Source organism: Aythya ferina, assembly GCF_964211825.1.
Source record: "Aythya ferina genome assembly, chromosome: 4".
In the NCBI taxonomy this organism is placed as follows: Eukaryota; Metazoa; Chordata; class Aves; order Anseriformes; family Anatidae; genus Aythya; species Aythya ferina.
The window spans coordinates 27,168,578-27,188,512 of NC_140300.1; the positions used below are offsets into that span (position 1 = coordinate 27,168,578).

Genomic DNA, 19,935 nt, shown 5'->3' on the forward strand with positions numbered 1-19,935 from the left:
AGCTTGGGTAGAGGAAGACTAATTTCAGAAACAATCACAACATTTCACAACTAGCAGAACACATTTTCTTTTTCCCCCTAAAATTAAGTCCTTTACTTCTTTGCTTCCCCCAAAACCAACAACAGTATTCCTATGACATTCCCACCAGAAAAGAAAGGGCACCGTGGGTGCTGCAGTGCACTGAGTGACCAGGTAACTGCTGATGACAAGAATGCTCAAAACAACTTCCTCTTAGAGAAGACATTTAATTAGGTCTTTCTCCTGATCACATACACTGAAAAAAAATAAAAAAAATAATTATAGAAAATTTTGTTTGATGCCTCTGTCGCTGTTTCATTTGAACTAAAGGCTCAAAAGTTGTTTCATGGAGATAGACAAATAGATTCATGCACAGGTGACATCCTGAAAAACAGGCACTAGGAAGCTTGGTTGGCTGTCCAAAGAAATGTCAGTATGTCTGACATGAGTTATGCTTTGATGAGAGAGACCAGCAGTAACCACTGTAACCAGGAAGTTAGAGGCACCTTTCATGTCTGTTTTGTTCATCTCGATATTAAATATATATATATATATAAACTGAAAATGTTGTGTATATATATATATATGTATACGTATATATATAAATTGAAAATGCAAGATAGTACATTCTTCAGCGCACAAACTTTTCAGCAGTGGAGTAATTCTGCTCTGCCTTTCCACCACTATTCTTACAATTTTGTCAGTTATATCTCAATATCAATGAGACTGCCAACTATTTGGGCATCAGTTGTGGGATACAAGTGATCTGTTTTTGACAGGGCCTTTTGGCTAGGATTTAAAAATAGATGCTAACCACAATATCCTTCTCTATATGAAATTAGAGTATAGAGTGTCTGTTCCATTGCTGTATGAAGTCAAGTGCCATAGCATGAATCAGTCTTGAAGAAAGTATTTCTATTCTGTAGTCAAACACAATGCAAAGGAGAAGTAGGATGATACAGCTGCAACATTACTGCCAGATTTACCTGCCTTTCTTTATTACTCAATGAAACTAAAAAATATTCCTGTAAAAGAAATAGGAGAGAAAACCCATGTTTCCAGCAGTCATAAAACATGAATGGTACATGGTACAAAAAATAATGCAGCAACATTCATTATTCTTCAATACAGAAAAATACAAATTGAAGGTTAAGTTGTGTTCTTTCAAGAATAGTCCTAAATGTCATGCAGCATTGTTGTTCAGTCTTCACATGCTTAACAGCAAGAATCAGGTCTAAGTTGTCACATAAAAAAACATAGCAAATGCTAGGTAAAATTCCCCAGTGGACTAAAAGCTGTAACAGGGTTTTTCTACTGATTTACTCCAAGGATAAATTGTATTTGAATGTGTGGAGACCGAAAGTACACCGGGTTGAATTAAGCAGCTTTATATCTGCTTACAAGTGCTCTGAAAGCTCTGCTAAAGCTGGCACACAAAGTCCCACCCTGATTTGACCTATATCCTCCACAGGGCCACAGTGGAGCTCACAGAGCTCACAAATAAGGGTGTAAAATAAAGCTGTGCCCGACCACTTCCAGTCACTCAGCACCAAACAAATACAAAAATACTCATCTCAAGGCAAATCATGCCTCCATCAGCAAACTCTAAATCAGTCCACATTAGCATTCCCAGTACCAGCTTTTCTACATAAAAACTTGTAATTCATGTTTATCTTTGCAAAAGAGGAGGAGAAAAAAAAAAAAAGACTTTTTGTTATCTAGACATACTGATTTGTCTACAACTTAGAGATTAAAGACAAAGAGAAGTGTGGTAAAATAGGACATGTAGAAAAATCCACACCCATCCAGAGTACTTAGCCTGGAGTTTGGGCAGAGATCTGTATTCTGTACATTCCCCTGTTCTTCAGATAAATAGTAATTTCTGTGCATTTTTGCAAACAAAAATTTCCTCTGGCTCCATTAGTGTCTAACTGAGACAAAAGCACTGTGGGGTGCTTTGTATTCTGCTAAAGCACAGGACTTGCTGGGAGAGTGGAGCTGCCGTTTGGGGCAGGATTGGAGATTTCATTTTACCAAGACACTGGAAGCACTAAGAGGGCATTAAGTATGCTGCCCAAGGTTGCCTCCTATTCAGTCAGGATATATAGCTCAAAAATATCTTCAAATCCATTAACACCAAAGCTATTGCTTCGTGTTTTGAAATTCTTGAGTCTAAGACACAGAAATGATGATGCAGCATGTGGCCAATGCAAATTGTACAGACACAACAATTACTCCCATCATGGGGACCTCAGTAACCTCGTTAAAGCTTTTGTGTGACAAAACCCTGGCACTATGAACAGCAAAAATTTTCCCATTAAGCTCACTGGGCCCAGAATTTCCCTTAATCATTTCTGATTGCATTATGAGTTTTTTCAAACAAAATCTGTCAGACTATTTTTACTAAGTTGTATCACCATGTTTCCTCTTCTGTTGAAACATATTTTTTCTTCAACTGATATATTGTCACAACTTGTCATACTGATTTTATGCTGTTCATCTAATGCTCAATGTCACATTACGGCACTTAGGTATTAAGTTTGAAAGGTAATACAGATAAGTGCATGCTTTGCAAGTATTTTAGATTTTTATTGAATTGTGTTTACTGCATCATCACCAATAGTTTTCTTTTACTATATTGGATTTTGAAATGTGGCTATTACAGCAAACAACTAAGTTTTCAAACCTTATAACCTAAAAATTGACTATATTAATTACCGTGCATCAAAATCTTCAGGGTTGCAAGAAAATTAAGTCAGTATTATCCTTGTACAGGACTGTAGTGAATGGAAGATTAGCTTCCAACTCTTCTGCTTTTTTATTTTGCCAATTTCTCACTCTCTTATTGGCCCACTATATTTACTTCTCTACTGATTATTTTCAGAGGAAAAAAAAAAAAAATGTTTGCAGAAATGATAACCAAGAACAGAATTTACTGTGGTGGAAGATCTACTCTCTTCATTACAAAAAAAAAAAAAAAAAAAAAAAAAAAAAAAGGCAAAAAATCATCAGTAACTTTGAAATATCCTATTTTAGCAAAATATCTCTTTTCTAACATGCAAAAAGAGTCCTTAGCAGTTCTACAGTAAGAGGTTTCATCGGTGTGCATGCTTACCTTGCTAATGTAGTCTGCTGCTTCTGATAGCGATTCCAGTCCTTTAAATGAGCCACGTTTCCTTACTACATAAGTGGAGCCACTGTAAAAACCTAACTATCATCAGCATTTCATACATAAATCCCTTATTGATCAATTTCTCAAACAGCCAGTCCCATGTGCAGTTCTCTGAATTATTGCCAGGGAAGGACATGGATATTAGAGGAGGATTTCCTTGACCTAGTGATGGATTTTGAGATTTAGAGAGACATGAAAGTGACAGTGGCAGTCACTATTATCCCTCACCTGAGCAGAAGCTTACTAGCCCTTTCAACATGCACAAGAGCTTGAAACTAAAATAAAAATAAAAATAAAAAGATAATAAGATAATAAATATAATAATAAATAATAATGAACAATAATATAAAATATAAAAATGAAATATAAAAGAATAATTGAAATATTTTTAATTATTGAAAGTTCTCATTAATCTAACAAAAAATTTATATTCCTATTTAATTCTTAAAAACATAAAAACAACAATAACAAAAAACCACCACTACTGGTGCGTATATACTTAGTGTCAAATGATGATATAAAAAATGTCCTTGCAGTCCTCCTCCATTAGAAAGGTGCAGGAGTTCAGCTGCAGTGGCTACACAACCATGAAAGCCTGCAGTGTACTAGGAGCATCCTAGTGTACTTTGAAAGAGAAGATGTTGAGGTACCTGCATACCTCGGCTTTCTTGTTTCACTGCTGGATTTCATAGGAATGAGTAAAATTAAATTTGGGAGGGGAGATGAAAAGCCCTACTCAGCACAAAATCCATGGGAGAAAAGCTTTTATGCAGTAAAAGGAGTGAATGTTCAAATTTGAAGTGGGATCTTTATCTCAAGTTGCAACTGAGACATAGAGTTCATTTTCTTTAAGAAATAGAACACATATTTGAAACATAAAGTTTTAAAGTTTAAAAAAAAAAAAAAAAGTTTTAAAGTAAACACTACTAAACAACAAGGAAATACATAACATTATACCCACTAGAACCCAGATTTGGAAATCTACAATAAAATATCCAACTTAGCAAATGGAATAAGGTGCAAATAATCTTATAAATCCTACCCACTGTTTCACAGATATCTTTGAAGGGCTGAAATCCAATTCCTATCCTAAATCATAGACACTAAAGGAATCTCTGGAGGTCTGGTATTGAATCAGAATCGGTTCTGCCTGTCATTCTCACAGGCTTCTGCTTAGTGTGCAGTCTGAATGTTCTCAGCATTTGATGCTGAGCAGCTGTTTTGTGAATATGTGGTGGCACTGTGTGCCTGGGACATATGCCTCAACTGTGCATCTCACAAGCATCAAATTAATTCTGCCCTCATTGTAGAAAAGATCAACACAATGCTCAACACAACGGTCTCAATTCTGCCCTCCTTTAAAAGTCATTTAGACATTTGTTATTGACTTCAGTGATAGCTAGATTAGTTCAGTGTCAATAGTTTTTCACAGATATTTTTCCTATCATTCCGTGTTTCAGTGAAGTGCCCTTGACTGATGGGAGGATGGCCACACTATTGGATTATCGTTTTAGTAGGCCAACTTTAATCTATTTTTGTATCTTGCTTTGTCAGTGTATCTGTAATTCTTCTCAATCCTATTAAAGCTATCTCCAGTTTCAAACACCCATAACCAGAACACTAAATACATCATACACATGTATTTACTTATTTTAAGTAGGTTTCAATGGAATAGTATTGCCTTTCAGTTTATTGTGTTGTAGCCACGTTAACAGACGGGTGGTTGGATTCTGACCACAGTTTTGTCAGGCTTAATTTCTGCAAATACCTTTCTGTCTTTTCTAGTGCTGATGCTATTTCAGCACGTAATGTATTCAGTGTCGGGAGTGCTGAAGTTGAGAAAGCTCCGAGGCTTCTGGCTTATTTAATACTGCTTTGCATAGACATGATATGGGGAATTCAGTGTCATGAAGCACAGCCAGCCCTAACGAGGCTTAGTGAATGAAAAACCTCCAGTGCAATCAGTTTCTCCACCAGTAGGTGGTACTGTATTTTTACTTTAGCGTTAAATGTGTGGTGGATTCATATGTAGAGGTGAGGTTGGAATCTGAAAGCACTGGACAGACTTCCAGCTTTCTGTGAACATGAGGGCTAAGAGGTATGTAGTATAGCACCACATAGCATGCTAAAAGCCTATGTCAAAGCGTTTTACCAGTATCCTCCAGATCCAGACCCTAGTTTTTGCATGACTACTCTGAGGATGGATTAGAGCTTCTGAAATATCCGAGGGCACGGCAAGCACTGTGGCTGGCCATGCCCAGCAGAGCTATTGGTGTGCCCTGAGCAGAATCTGTGATGAAGGTCTCCTTGTGCCACCCCGGCTGGCATAGCATAAAATGTCTCTTCTCTGAACCTGGAACCTGCAAGGAAGAGAGGGGCTCTCCCTCTGGAAAAACAATCAAGCAAACAACCTCATTCAACAATATTATCAGAGAATAGGTGATGGTGACCCTACAGGAGTGCCAGGAGCTCTGAATAGTCAGTCAAGATTTCTGTTTAGCAGAAATTTATTTCAAGCTAAAACAACACAGGAAAACTGAGCTGATTACATGGAATAATGATGCGACGATATGGACAATGGTGATCCCACTGAGATTAATTCTCTTTATTTCAAATAAAATCATCAATATATGATATTGTCACTGATAAAAGTGGTAGAAAATGCACTGTAGTTAAAATAGGCTTCATATATATAGCCTCGACTGTCCTTCATTCATAGTAGTATAATAGATCAGAAGACACTATCTGTGTATTTTTCAGGCGAGTTGTATAGGGGTGATCAATACACAGCAACTACAGCATTTTAATCGTATCAAACTGCCATCTAGAGGTAGTGTTTCTTGTACTAGTTGAAGTTAGTTCCTTTATCTGTTGTTCCTATGGGTCTGTATTTAATTGTCAGCATATGGGGCTGACATGGTCATTCCTCCATGGCTACATGCCAGGACAGATAACAAGGCTCTCTGCAGCTGCCATACATAGTGGAGCTCATCTTTGGACCCTGAGGGGCAGCAGCAACTGCACACAGAGGAGAGAAATGCAGAATAAGGAAGCTGAGCAATAATGACAGGACTTCAAAATGCCATAGACAGCTTTCCTAATAAACACATATACAAATAAAAGGAAAAAAGAAAAAATGAACTAAAAAAAAAAAAAAAAAAAAGCATAGAACTTGCTTCACAACTGCACCTCTACTAGCTACACAAACTTTGTTTAGTTAAAGCATTCCGGGTGAGCACAGCAATAAGGTTTTATTATTAAGGCACAAAAAATTAGGTTTCCATATTTCTAATTTTATTTATAAATGTGAAATTGTAAGGTTGGCTTTAGGTGGTTCCATTTTTGTTGAAAAACAACAATTAAGATAAGTATTTGCTTAACAGCCAGTTTCATTGTGTTGTTCATTTATTGCATAAGCTACAGAATTTTAGCACAACTTCTTTTTTGCATTTTCCATAAATTTAATGGAAAACATATTAAAAACAAACATATAAAAACAAACGAACAAACAAAAACAGCAAGGTATAGCAGGTTTTCATAACATTATCCTTACAACACTTTTGGAAAAATGCAACCTGTCACTGAATTGCTTTGACTGTTAGTACATACATATCTATTATTTCATACACCAAAAAGACTGGTCTTTGCTTAGCAATAGCTGGCAGAGCTCCACTGACAAAAGAGGAGCTGCACTGATTTATTTGCATTAGCTGAAGAGGCAGGCATTGCTCTAAATCAGTCACATGAGCCATTTTGAAGGATAAACTACCATCTTTTTCCTCTTCATGTCACATGTTAAGATAGTCTATCAAGACTTTATTTTCTTACTCAGTTGACCTTTATATGTCATCCAAAATAAAGAAAAAAAATCACTGTTGATAAATTAATTTTATGTACTTTCTTCCTGGCATTGTCTCAAAGTTCTTTGAAAGTATGTGAGTATGCAAAGTACTATAAATCATCAAGGAAAAATACACACATGAACCCACTCGATTCTGTAATAACATCATAGATTGCAAGTACATTGTCTTTGACTGTTAGCTCATTTATTTTTTACTTTATTTTTCTCAGAAAAAGAGGGTTTCACAGTGTTTTCACTATTTATTGCAGATTTAAAAATATGAAGCTTGAGCTATATAAAGAAGTATATATATACTTCATCTATTTCAAAGTATATATATATATTTCAAGTAACAAGTTAAGTATATCTCAAATATTTCACTCCTTAATTAAAAATACTTTGATGTCCATCATCTGCTGAAATAGTTGGCCAATAGAGAAGCAAATCTGCAGAAGTGTTAACTGGATGGTTTCTCAGCATTCATGTTCTGGATACCATGAGGAACGCTCCAACCAGTAGGTGAGCAAGAGCTGCACCAGAGGAAGGGGTGGGCTGTGGCAGCTCACCCATCTGCTGCCACAGCAGGCCCGTGCACATGCCGCCACCACCACCACCCCTCTTCTCTCCAGATCTGTCAACAGAGTTGTTTGCAAGATTGACACTTCGCATGTTTCAGTCGAATTGCAGGAAGCTGGGGGAAATGGCATATTTTGACAGAAACAGGGGTGTGAACCCACAGAGTTGACACATCAGAGGGGACACAAAGCAAAAATAGGAGCTGGGAGCAGACTAATGACCATTCACGTATACGATTTTATCCTCCAGGTGTGCTTAGGGTGTATGAGAAGATACAAGCCTGCTCTCAGTTTTTCAGATTATGCTTTAAGATTTCAATATAACTGTTTCAACTAATATTTAAAATTACTGTTCCTTTGCAGCAGTAACCTCTGTTTTAGAAACCTTAAAGCTGAGAGTCAAGCCCTCTTGATAAGGCAGCCCAGATGCGGTTCAGGCCACCTTCCACAGAGGTTCCTACAGTAGTAGTGACATCGTGAAGTGGACAGGTAAAGAAATGCAATGCTCCTTTTCTTCTAACATATGCAGTGCTGTTTATATTTAAAAATAAATGCAGAAATCAAATATCAGGCTAAGATTTTGAACCTGATCTCTCAGCCTAACCCCATGACCATACGGCCAAGGCAGGGAAGCCCGAGTTGCTTTATGACACTGCAGGCGTGTTTCACCAGCCGGCTCCAGATCTCATAAACTTCGCAGGATCAACAACCGCTGTCGTAGGCATTGTGCTCCGAAAGCTGGGCTGAGGGCAGTATGTCCACGCATTGCTCTGGATACCTGTACCTAATTCACAGCTGTCTGGCTCCACTTTGGGGATCTCTCTGCCTATTGAATGTCCTCAGACCACCGCAGGTAAGTGCGCTGGACAACCCTAGAATAACTTCAGCCAGAAATCACCTAAAAGCGTTTCACTGAAAACAACAACAACAACAAGGGCTTCGACTTCTACCTCGAAACTATTGATTGGGTAATAAAGATAATTGCTCCTCGAGACACCCCGAAGCCTGTCGGACCGGAGGGAGTCACCTCAGGGGAGGCGTCCCCGGGCTCTGCCCCACTTCTGTGCTCCGGGGGCGAGGGGACCCGAGGTGGGCTGAGGAGGGCTGAAGGGACCCGAGGGGGCCCAGCCAGCCCCGGGCTGCTCCGTGGGGCCGTGCTTTGGGGTGAAGAGGGAGGAAGGGCGAGCACAAGACAACACAACACGGAGCACGCCCAGCTGCTGGGCCGGGCCGGGCCGGGCGGAGCCGCCAGAGGGGCAGCGGGTGGGAGCGCTGCCTTGAAGCCCGGCCGTGACGTCACGCAGGTGCTGGGTGAGGGGTGTGACATTGTGGGGAGGGGGAGGCCGGGGGGGGGGGCTCGTCCCTCGGCTGTGGGCAGCGAGAGCCGCCTGAAATAGCCATGTGGGGGGTAGGAGGCGCTGCCTTGGGGTTTTCCTGGTGTGTTCCTGTGAGTGGGGTGTCCTCGGGGCTGGCTGGGGAGGTGAGGTTTGGGTGGGGGGCGGCATGCGGGCGGCCGGGGTGGTGCCTGGTGGTGCTCTCGGGTTCGGCTGACCGGAAGAAAAATCCCTTGGGAGGGCGACCTGCGGCTGGCTCCAGCCCCCAGCGGGGTGCTGATAGCTCCGGAGGGGCTCTGGGGACGTGTCCGTGGGGAGGGGAAACTGGCTTAGCTAATGCCCTCCCTCCATCGTCATCTGGCTGCTTACAATGGGTTGTAAAGTAGTAGTAATGCCCCCGCAGTCCCCTCCTCCGGCGAGCCATGAGGTGCCATTTGTCTTTGCATGCAAGTGGAACAAACAGCACGTTTTTCAAAAGGAAAAAAAAATCCCAGTGAGATAAACAGAGCTCACCGCTGCTCACGGGGACTCTTCTCAGGATCAAGAGGATGGGACGTAGTAAAGACATAGTGCTTCTTTGTAAGTGTGAGCAAAGGTTGTGTTACGGGACATAGAGGAACATCCCGTGACAGTCACTTACTGACTTATCATGGATGGCATGGTTACATTTTCACTATTGGGTGTCATAGTCTGCCAGAGAATGGGAAACTTACATTGCAGAATTGGTAACATTGTATGGAAGGGAATAACCCTGCTGTTCTGCTACAGCTGAACCCCAGTTCTCCATTCACAAAAACAGTGAGAGGAGTGGTTATCTTCTTCACTGTAAAAGCCCTGGCACAAACCTACCTTTATAATCTCAGGTAGCTGAAAGACCATACTTAGATGAGTTTTTGTCTTGGTGCTTTCTTTTAATTAAAGGCAGGAACTGTTGCTGCTTCACACACAAAGCCTGTAGTAGTCCAGTAGTGTTACAACCTTTGCCAGGCCTGTTTAGCATCATTGTAAGAAGTTAAGCAATGCACTAAATGCTTTGTTCCTTCTCTCTATATTTTTTTATGCCAGTTGGTTTACTTTATAGCTTTTCCTTTGATCAAGCTACCTCTAAGAAACAAAACTAAAGCCGTGTTACTTTGCTAAAATGCTGTCATATTTGTGAGAGCTCTCCTTTCTTGGAGGATTTCTTGAAGAATCCATAGTGAGTGGACAGCTAGCCATATATCCAGATTTTCTTGGATATACAGTTTTTTGCAAGGTGGCAGCTGAGAATTTCAAAACCTTCCTGGGATTTCTGGACACCCAGCAGAGGAGGTAGCTCTGAGCACATTGCAGGACGCTTAGGAAATCTGGTGACCTGGTCGCGTGCAGTGGACGTGTGACGTATCCAGGTCACGTTGGGTTTGCCCCACATGCAATGCAGACAACACATCTGTGAACATCTGCCTGGAAAATCCTGTCTGGCAAAATGTAGCAACCCTATTCCATCGTTAGGTATTTGTTTTCTGATATTGAAAAAAATCAAACTGGAGGTGAAACTTTTATTTCTATTGCCTAAATGGACCAGCTCACCCAGTCTGATAAAAGTTGCGTGGTTTAAAATCATGTGCTGCTACTGTCCTTTGTTCTGTGCCTTGTATCATATTCTCTTCATTCTTCTGTTATACATGTTCAGCTGCAGGTGACTGCCTCTTTTAAAGGATGTTCAGTTCACTCTGTGACAAAACAAATCAAATAGTTTTGCTCTTGAGGCTTCAAAATCCCACAGAAAATGGGGAAAAAATCCATAAAAGGAGCGCTCAGAGCAGCAGTCATGGATGTGCCCATCTTGTGGTACTGTCTTTATAAAGTTTGGCTTAGCAATATAAAACAACTCCTGTTAGACAAACTCTCTTGGCAAACAAGGAAATAGGTTTGCAGAGCCTGAAAATCAAACGGTTTGTCGATTTACTGCAGTGTGTTTGTGGCACGCTGTGGTGCTGGACAACTGAGAGCAGGCATTCTTCCTTCTTTCCTTGTTTCTGGTGGTATCTCCCAGGGTTGTCAGCATTGTCAGCTGCAAATGAAGAGATGCTGGCAAACTCCATGCCATCTTTAATACTTCTGATACTTTAAATATTCCTTCCTAAACAGTATTAGATGAATTACCCAAGGTTGCTTATTGCTGGTTGTGCAATGAAGTACTTCTGACACAACATTAACACTTCCATAGCTCAGGTCAGAACAGACAGAGGTGTATCCTTTTCTACCAACTCTCCAAATGTTTTTTCAACTGGAGAAAAAAAAAGAATGTATTACTGATGGTGCCACTCAGCAGCATGAATCCTTCGTGTGTCATTTAATTACAAGGGAGGCACATAAAGCAAAATTATTTGTTGCCTCCAATGCTTTATATGAATCACAATGGAGTAAGCTTTTGTACTTCTGTATCAGCAGTTTTAGAGTTTAACATATCTTAGCAATAAGACCTTTTTTTCCTAAAAGGAAAGCTATTTCAGCCTTATTGTATGATGCTTGCTGTTTGTGTGCTTCAATAGTGAAAACGTGAAACTTCTGCCTAACCTACTGTATGCCCTCTTGCAGCATTGCTGTCCCTCCAGCACTTCCCCATGCAAAATAGCTCCTCTTTCTGTTCTTAGAAATGCAGTACCTCTTCTTCCTTTAAAACCAATAAACATGCCTAGGCTAAGTACAACAGCATCGTTCCCGCAGGCTCACATCGCAGTGATGCTAGTCAGGCTTGGCTGACGGAGCTTGCAAAGCTTCAGGCTCAGCCCAGGAGCTGTCTGCTTGGTGGCTGTGCCTTGCAGGCTGTGGTCCTCCTCTAGCTGCAGGTCAGTGAGGTTAGGTGAAAAGCTCTCTGAGCTGCAGCAAGGCCTCCACCTAAACATTTCACAAGTGGTTAAAGAAGATCTGCTTCACACAGTAGTCGACAAACATTTTTAGTAAAACCTACTAGTGGCTGTATGCCACAAGGGTTTGTTTGCTACGTAGATTTTTTTTTTCCTTCTCTTGTTTATTTGTCATTCACAAATCTCAATTACAAACTTAAAAGCAAAAGCCTGAAATAACAGGAGGCTTATTCTGGTAGACAAAGTCTGAAATCATGGATTTAGCTATAGGTTTGTGTTATGGGGATGTGGTCTCTGTGCAACACAGAACGCTGTATTTGTGAGGTTTCAGGTTAGCTTTTAAATATTTCAAGTTGATTTTTCCCTTTCAGATAATACTTGATTGCTGCATTCTTTGGTATTGCTGTAATTGCTTAACAGAGGCAATGTAGTGCAAAAATACATATAAAATAAGGTACACACTGTGACTTGTAGGGTTGGGTGGTGACAGGGGCACCTGTCAGAACTTGGGACAGAATTGTGAACATTGTTCAGATTTTGTGTTGGCACTTCAGGAATTATCTGCAGGGTCAGAAAAGAGGAGTACTCAGGGCAAATGCAGAAAGGAGCACGGTGGTGGCTCATTCAGAGCTGTGCCTGGTTGGTAAATCACTTGTTCTGCTTTCTTTCCCCCTCCCAGGTGCTGTGCTCTCTGCCCTTGCCGTGACTGCCCAGCATGGGGCCGGACCATGAAAAGGCTGAATCCTGCCCTTCTCCCTTTGCTTGTATGGACGGGACTTCCAACAACACAAATCTGAGCCTTTCCACGCCTGCTGGACTCAAGTACCGACTCTACCTCGGCCTGGCTTTGGCAGTAGGTTCCAGCATCTTCATTGGCTCCAGTTTCATCCTGAAGAAGAAGGGCCTCTTGAGACTGGCCGCCAAAGGAGCCCCCAGAGCTGGTAAGCAGCACTCCTGTTGGACTTGGTTTAATAGCTTAATTACACCTAATTCTTGCACTCACAATTTTAGGAACCCTATGCTTGCAAGAGAGGGGGGGGTAGTTGATATGCTGCATGTGAATTACATCAACCCAGGTAGTAGTCTAGGAAAGCAGGAATAAGCCAAGTTTCACTTAATTTCTAATCTGTTCATAGGGTACAAACCAGTAAATTCAACTTTATGACTTAGGATGAGTTTTTGTCCTTTCCAAAAGGGAAAAGCACAAAAGCCTCTCTTACAGCTCCTCAAAGTAGAGGTTCAATTAACAGCCTGCACAATTAAAGCTGCTGGCGTTTAACAGTGCAGAACTTCAGCAGTGGTCACATGTCCCCTCTTGGCTGCTGTCAGAAATCCAGCATTATTCATCTGCCTGTGTCTACAGGGACTGAGTAGTCAGAAATCTTTGGGCTTTGAGGGTGACAGTGGCTATTAAGACAGTAATCTGGTAATAATTTCCTCCCTGACAGCAGTTAGATACCAAACAAAGTTCTCCCTTTGTCTTGCCCTTCATAAAGCCTTCCTCTATTTTTTTTCCTTTGTATTTCTTCCATCTTTGAGCTGGAAAGGCTCGAGATGGTCACTAGATTTATTTCCTTTTAAAAAGCAAAGTGCAACGAGCTTTAGAAAAAGTTCTCACTACAAAAGGTTCTGCAGGTAGCTAATCTTTCATTGATGGCAGCAGATGTGGAGCTAAAAAAATGTGGGGAGCTTTTAAAAACCCTTAGACTAATCTGATAGTTGCATTTGTATGGTACTTAAATGTACAGCATTCACAGTTGTTTGTTGTTGCATTTATTGCAAAATCTACTATTCCAGAGAATTTGAGTATTTGAAAAAACTGTTACTGAATTTACAATTTACTTGTATTTTGTGCAAGAAAAATATCGTGCATTCAGTGACATTTTCCTTTCTAATTTCTCTGAATTTAAATTATAAGCAGAGTCAAAAATGCAGCTGTGTATGAATATATTGGATCTGACCTGGGACGGTATCTCAAAGTGTATCTTAAGATCATCGGTAATCTTCATTGACATTTTAGGTTTTCCAAGAAATTTTTTTCCAAGAACTTTTTCTCCATGTGTATTTAGTCAAGTATCATTTTTCACAAGTATAAGTCATAAAGAAATAGTGATTAATAAAAAAAAAAAAGTCAGTCAAAATTGAGCAAAATATTCTTCATGTCACATCTAGATTGCTTGCTGTTTCAGTACTTCATATGACTTGATCCAAAAATGAAGCTGCAGGGTGGTGGTTTTTTTTGTTGTTGTTGTTGTAATAAGCTGATTTCTTTCTTTTAAGATGAGATTTTTTTTTTTTTCCCTGCTTCCAGGACAGGGTGGACATTCTTATTTGAAGGAATGGCTTTGGTGGGCTGGGCTACTATCAAGTAAGTCACATCTTTTCCCCCAACTGCAAGTAAATAAAAAGCTGACTGTAAAGACATTTCTTTTAACTGAGGAGAGTGAAAAATTAGGGAATTAATTTCTTAAAAACAATCAGCTTTATGACAGAAACCGTTCTGATATCCCATCTCAAATGTTTGCTCTTTGCAGAATTAAACCCTTTTCTTCTGTATCTGGTCAAAAGCAAGGGGTTTGAACCTGTCCAGCTTTGTGGTGTTATCAACACTCCTTGCAGTAAGGTGCAGCCAGTGCAAAATTGGTCTGCAAATGCCTGCTTTTGGCTTTGTCATACCCTTTGGATAGTCATACTGGAGCATACAGTGCTTAGGGGGAGGACACATAATGGAAATGAGGACTGAAGAAAGTTATGTCCAGAAGAGATCATACAGCTAATTTTGAAATCAAAATCTGCATATTTTATTTAGAAAAAATATCGTTTTATATTAGCTGTCAAATCTGTCATACAAAATATACTTACAAGTAGCATTCCTTTTATTCCTTCTCCCCCATCTGATCCAAATGTGCTTTCTTCTACAGTGGGATTAGGAGAAGCTGCAAACTTTGCTGCCTATGCCTTTGCACCTGCAACCTTAGTTACCCCTTTGGGTGCACTGAGTGTTCTCATAAGGTTAGTACAAATTGGAAGCAAACTAATCGTTGACCATCTGATTAAAAAAATAATGTCTTTGGCTAAAAGCAGAGAATTTTAATAAGAAAACTGAAGGGCAAATACAGACAAAAAAAAAAATATATATCTTTTTCACATGTGACAAAATCTCAAAAGAAAATATAGCATTCCTTAAAATACTCCTATAACATAAGTTGTTTTTGAAAATATAACTTCATATTAAGATACACTTAGTATACATTCTGAGTTTCCTTTTGGTGTTGTTTTGTCTTGCTGAAGTCCTTCTGGAAAGAAAGCCAATAAAATTTTAGCTTTTATAATATCCACAGTTAAAATTCTTGGTTATTTTTTTTTAAATATGAACACCCTTCAAACACTCATTATTTCCGATGTATGAAGAAATAAATAATTTCCAAGTACTGAAGCAAGTACATGAATATAACTATCACAGAAGCAGAAAATACATGGATTACGCTTTCAACAAACCTTCTGGGAAATAGCTTATTATCAAAATTGAATTACAGTATTTTAAATCTAAAGCTTGTATTTTTAAGCTGGTGGAGCTGAACTCTCTATTTCTGCTTTGCCAAACAGTGCTATATTGTCATCTCACTTTTTAAATGAGAGGCTGAATATTCACGGCAAGCTGGGCTGTGTGCTGAGCATTTTGGGGTCCACGGTCATGGTTATTCACGCCCCTGAGGAAGAGGAGGTCACTTCACTGGATGAGATGGAAATAAAGCTGCAAGATCCAGGTCTGTAGGCCGAACCTGCTGTGTTTCATGGCAGGCATTTACACAGCAAACTTTGCGTGTTGGTGAGTGAGTGAATTGGGATCTCTGATGGGAAGGTCCTGGCTACAGAGCTGTCCTGGGCTGTTTGTACTGGGAGCCCAGTATCCCTTAACATCAGTATGAGCACAGAAGGCTTCTGCATGCACCATAACGTTTCCCAAGGATGCAGGCTTAAGAGCGATACATCTTACACAGCTTCTTGCAAATTATTTGGCTAAGAAATGATGTACTGCTTCTTCCTGCCCTTTGAGGAGTTCAAAGGCTCTAACTCGAGTTATCTCCACTTTAAACAAATCACAGCTTTTGGTTACTTTCACCTTCAACTAGTTCCTAAGTTATTCCACTTGAATTGACGTCCAATTCTAAGTCTTAATTACTGCTTGCTCTAAGTAAACAGATGTTCATTAAATCAAATGATGATAGCCCTAGGGTACATTTCAAGGAGAATGTGTTTGAGAAATGAAAGAATTTCACATGGAGAAGTGTAGCACAGGACAAAAATGAGCTAAATTCAAGATAGCTCATACGTTCAAAAATTCAGGTGATCTCTTGGAACCTTTCGTTACATACTTCTTATTATAACCATGTGCTCATACACCATTTCCTCAAAGACTCTGTGCTTACCGTTTTAAGGAGATGAGAGACAGTCTTTAAGCTGAAGGGGGGTGGTGGAAAAAAAAAAACTTATTTTGTCTGGAGATTGGAGAGAGTGTCACAGTGTATTTGTTATTATTTTCTGGTGACTCTGTTTAAATAGCCCAGTAAACACACAGATGGCATAAACATTTTAAATACAAAGCATGTATTTTGGATTTATTTCAAATATATTCTTAAGTGGATGCAATTGCAATAAACTTGTGCTACAGTTCTTAGAGAAGTGTTAGAGAAATTGAGTAACTTTTAGCGTGTACTTGAATGGAGCCTGATATTTAATCTTTCTTCTTTCCTACAGTGTTTGTTGCATTTGCTGTTCTCCTGACAGCTGTTGCCCTCACTCTGATTTTTATTGTGGCTCCAAGGAGAGGTCAGACAAACATTCTGATCTATGTTTTAATTTGCTCATTTATTGGTGCCTTCTCTGTCTCATCTGTCAAAGGCCTGGGCATTGCCATTAAGGAAATGCTGGAAAGGAAGCCGTTTTATCGACGTCCCCTGGTTTATGTTTTGTTGGGAATCCTCGTGCTCTCAGTCAGCACTCAGATCAACTATCTCAACAAAGCATTGGATGTGTTTAATACATCTCTAGTGACACCTATTTATTACGTGTGTTTCACCACGACGGTGGTGACATGCTCCATCATCCTGTTCAAGGAGTGGAGCAGTATGGACCTGGATAATATCATTGGGACCCTTAGTGGATTCTGCACTATAATCATAGGCATTTTTCTATTACATGCTTTCAAAAATACTGATATCACCTGGAGTCAGTTGATGTCCACCATTGCGAAAGAACCATCATCGCCACAGCACGAATACGAAACCTCTCATACTTTACTGGAGAGCTTGGAAGACCCAGCTGTGGTTTTTGAGGAGGACAATATTTTATTTACTCAATGAAATCTCAAGTGATAGTTCCTCCTCCCAGTATCACAGATTGCAGACTCAGCCCAGCTGTGTCTACCAGAACATTCATCTTCGCTGCAATCCTCTGGAAAAATGTCTGTAAAGGGCGTTAAATGTGGGGACACAATTGTCTGTGTGTGCCAGCTGTTGGTAGTGATGAATGAAAATGTTCAATAATTAACCTGACAGACAGAAATGTGGTGGTTATTAGGTGTCAAGCAATGAATAAGTTTGTCCATTTTTCTTGTGGTATCTCCTGTTAGAGAATTTTAGCAAGAAAGAATGATCTTTGTAAACTGTGTTTACAAAATGCAACTTTCCTATCATGATTAAAGATAATACCCTTGCTAAAGTAACAAGCACTATGTTAGTAACAGCTTTTGACCACCTACCAATGAACCTTCGATAGACATCACAAAAAAGAAAAATGAAATGTGGTTCTTGGTAACCAGTCTCCCTCAGAGTCCATGTATAAAAAGGAAAGTGTTTTAGCTTTTCTACCTTAGGACTCCTGAATGGATTCCTAATCCTGACTGTGCATGTACTTTTTATTTCAAAACTGTGACCAAGATGCATTTTAAGAAAAATCAAGCTCACGTGAGCCATTAAAGCAGTTGTTCTTAGCTTAAAAAATTACATAAGATGAAAGAATACATGATTCAAAGGCAGCAAACCAGAATGGACACTTAAGAATTTCCACACTGTTTTATACTACTTTGAGGATTAAGACGGAATTAACATATTTCCATTTTTTTCCTAATACATCTATTCATCAGAACCCAGTTAGGCTTTTAGAAAGATTTTCTCAATTTCTAGAAAGGTTTGGTTTCCAAAAAGGTTGGTTTGTTAAAGGTGGTGTTTAACAGTAAAACAGTAATGTTAGTCTATGTTCAGTTATAAAGGCAAAATCTGTTTTCCAATCAGTGTGGTATTTCTAAAAACACTAGATAAAGGAAGGTCTGTAAAGAATGCATGAGAAACATCAAAACATTGAAGTTTTATTTTGTCTTTCTATTCTTCTCTAAAGATGAGTATTCATCTCTACTATGTGTTTTAGCTATTAATCTTCTGTAGACCTTGAAGATCAGTATCTGTAGTGCTTCATTTTCCTCAGTTGTGGTCACTGATCTTTATCATCTCATTAAAAGCAGTTTGCACAGCCCACGTTTTACTCATTACAGTCCCCTTTTTTGGCACTTTGTGAGCAAGAATGCAGCTTCAGCAAGCAGATGTGTGGAACACAAGGAATTCAATGGAAATGTTTTATTTCCATGTCTTGGGTTTTTCAGAACCCTTGCCAGTGGATGCTAGCAGTTGAGCAAGAAAGCTGGATTCATTAAAAATGAATTTTAATCAGCTGAGATTTATATGCCAAGCAGAACCTCTTCATAAAGCAGGCTGTATATTCTTTAACATTCAAAGAGTGGAGTAAAAGTTGACACTGTGTGTGGATAATGGATTGTTCTGCAGAGAGAAAGCAACCGTTTTGTTCTTACAGGTAAATAGTGGGCTGCTTATATTTCATGTTTGTGTTGTGTAAAGTTCAATCTTGATGTCAAAGTCATGTACTTTTGAAAGATGTTCATGAAACATCTCACTTGTTAAAGACTGTTCCTTTATTTTAATGAGGATTTAGAAGCTATCAAAACCTGAAAAGTAGCACTAGGGATATTAGCTTGAAGTTACTTCTAAACTGCAAGCACCTTTTTTTCACTTGTATAGGTCTGTAGTTGGCATATGTACAGGAATAAGAAGAAATTGTATCAATCATCTGTACCTTATTTCCAAATCCTTGTTTAGAAGAAGCAAAAACTGTGTATTTGCTTACTGGACCTGCATGTTTACTTTCACGTAAAAATAACATCATAACATCTAGAAAAATATTATTTTTTTACCATTGCAGAAAACTCAAGTTATTGTTTATTGTCATGGTGTACAAGAGCTCTATAATGTTACAAAGTAAATTATTGATTATCTTTTGTATAAAGACGTTTGCTATAAGAGGTATTATTTTTGAAAATGATCATATTTAGTAAATAATTTCAGAGAAGTTTAATTTTTTGATGAAATGATACTAATAATTTTCTTGTACTAAATTGCTCATCGATTATGCACTGAATGATCTGTATTTTGTAAATATGGGAAAAAAATGAGCATGTTCATATTTCTGATCAGCAATTAAATGCTATCTGGTAGATCCAAAGCAAATAGTCTTGGTTTTAATAGCTGGTCCTATGCACTCATGTGGGTTCTGGATGAAGGAGGTCTGGTTGAAAACCTTACAGTTCATGTGAATCTGGCCTAGTTATGACATTTTAGTAGTTTTGACTTTTTTTTTTCATAGGAAAGAAAATTTTGTACTCCAAAAGCCAGATGTGAAACTACTAGATACTCACCATTAGCTAAAAAGCCTGCATCGTTCTGATGGAGCCGGAGGGAAGAGTGTGGGGAGACCAAGAGGTTTTGGCTTCTCTTATAGAATTTTGTCTAGATGTGTTATTTTTACCCTGGTATTTCTGCAGAAAGCATGACCAAGGAGCATTTAATGCTGGGGATTAGATTAACAGCCAGGAAGCATGAATTTTGAGGGACAGAATTAGTGGGCAAGTGAAATGCTTTCCCTTCTAAGCTAGGGAAGAAAAAACAAAGCTGATGGCTACAGAGCTCTTTGTCATGCATATGTTCAGTGGAGAGTATTTCATTGAATTTTCAGTTATTTCAGACAGCAAAATGAAGGATTTTATTTAAAGTACTTCAAAGTCTTTTGGAAGGAAGGT

General features: G+C 39.2%; 1 protein-coding gene across 6 annotated transcripts; it reads left to right on the plus strand.

The window, feature by feature from the left end:
- Nucleotides 1-8,294: 8,294 nt before the first annotated feature.
- NIPAL1 (NIPA like domain containing 1) lies at nucleotides 8,295-19,366 on the plus strand. 6 transcript variants are annotated; one of them, XM_084518876.1, is made up of 7 exons: nucleotides 8,643-8,910; nucleotides 9,344-9,519; nucleotides 12,469-12,730; nucleotides 14,101-14,157; nucleotides 14,711-14,801; nucleotides 15,396-15,556; nucleotides 16,548-19,366. In XM_084518876.1, exons 3-7 carry the CDS (start codon nucleotides 12,505-12,507, stop codon nucleotides 17,150-17,152), a joined length of 1,140 nt encoding a protein of 379 aa, XP_084375002.1. In that variant the 5' UTR covers nucleotides 8,643-8,910; nucleotides 9,344-9,519; nucleotides 12,469-12,504; the 3' UTR covers nucleotides 17,153-19,366. The 6 variants fall into 6 exon arrangements, with proteins under 6 accessions (XP_084374999.1, XP_084375003.1, XP_084375002.1 ...); XM_084518873.1 differs by lacking the exons at nucleotides 8,643-8,910; nucleotides 9,344-9,519 and adding an exon at nucleotides 8,295-8,459; XM_084518877.1 differs by lacking the exon at nucleotides 9,344-9,519 and having other exon boundaries at nucleotides 8,642-8,917.
- The last annotated feature ends 569 nt before the right edge of the window (nucleotides 19,367-19,935 follow it).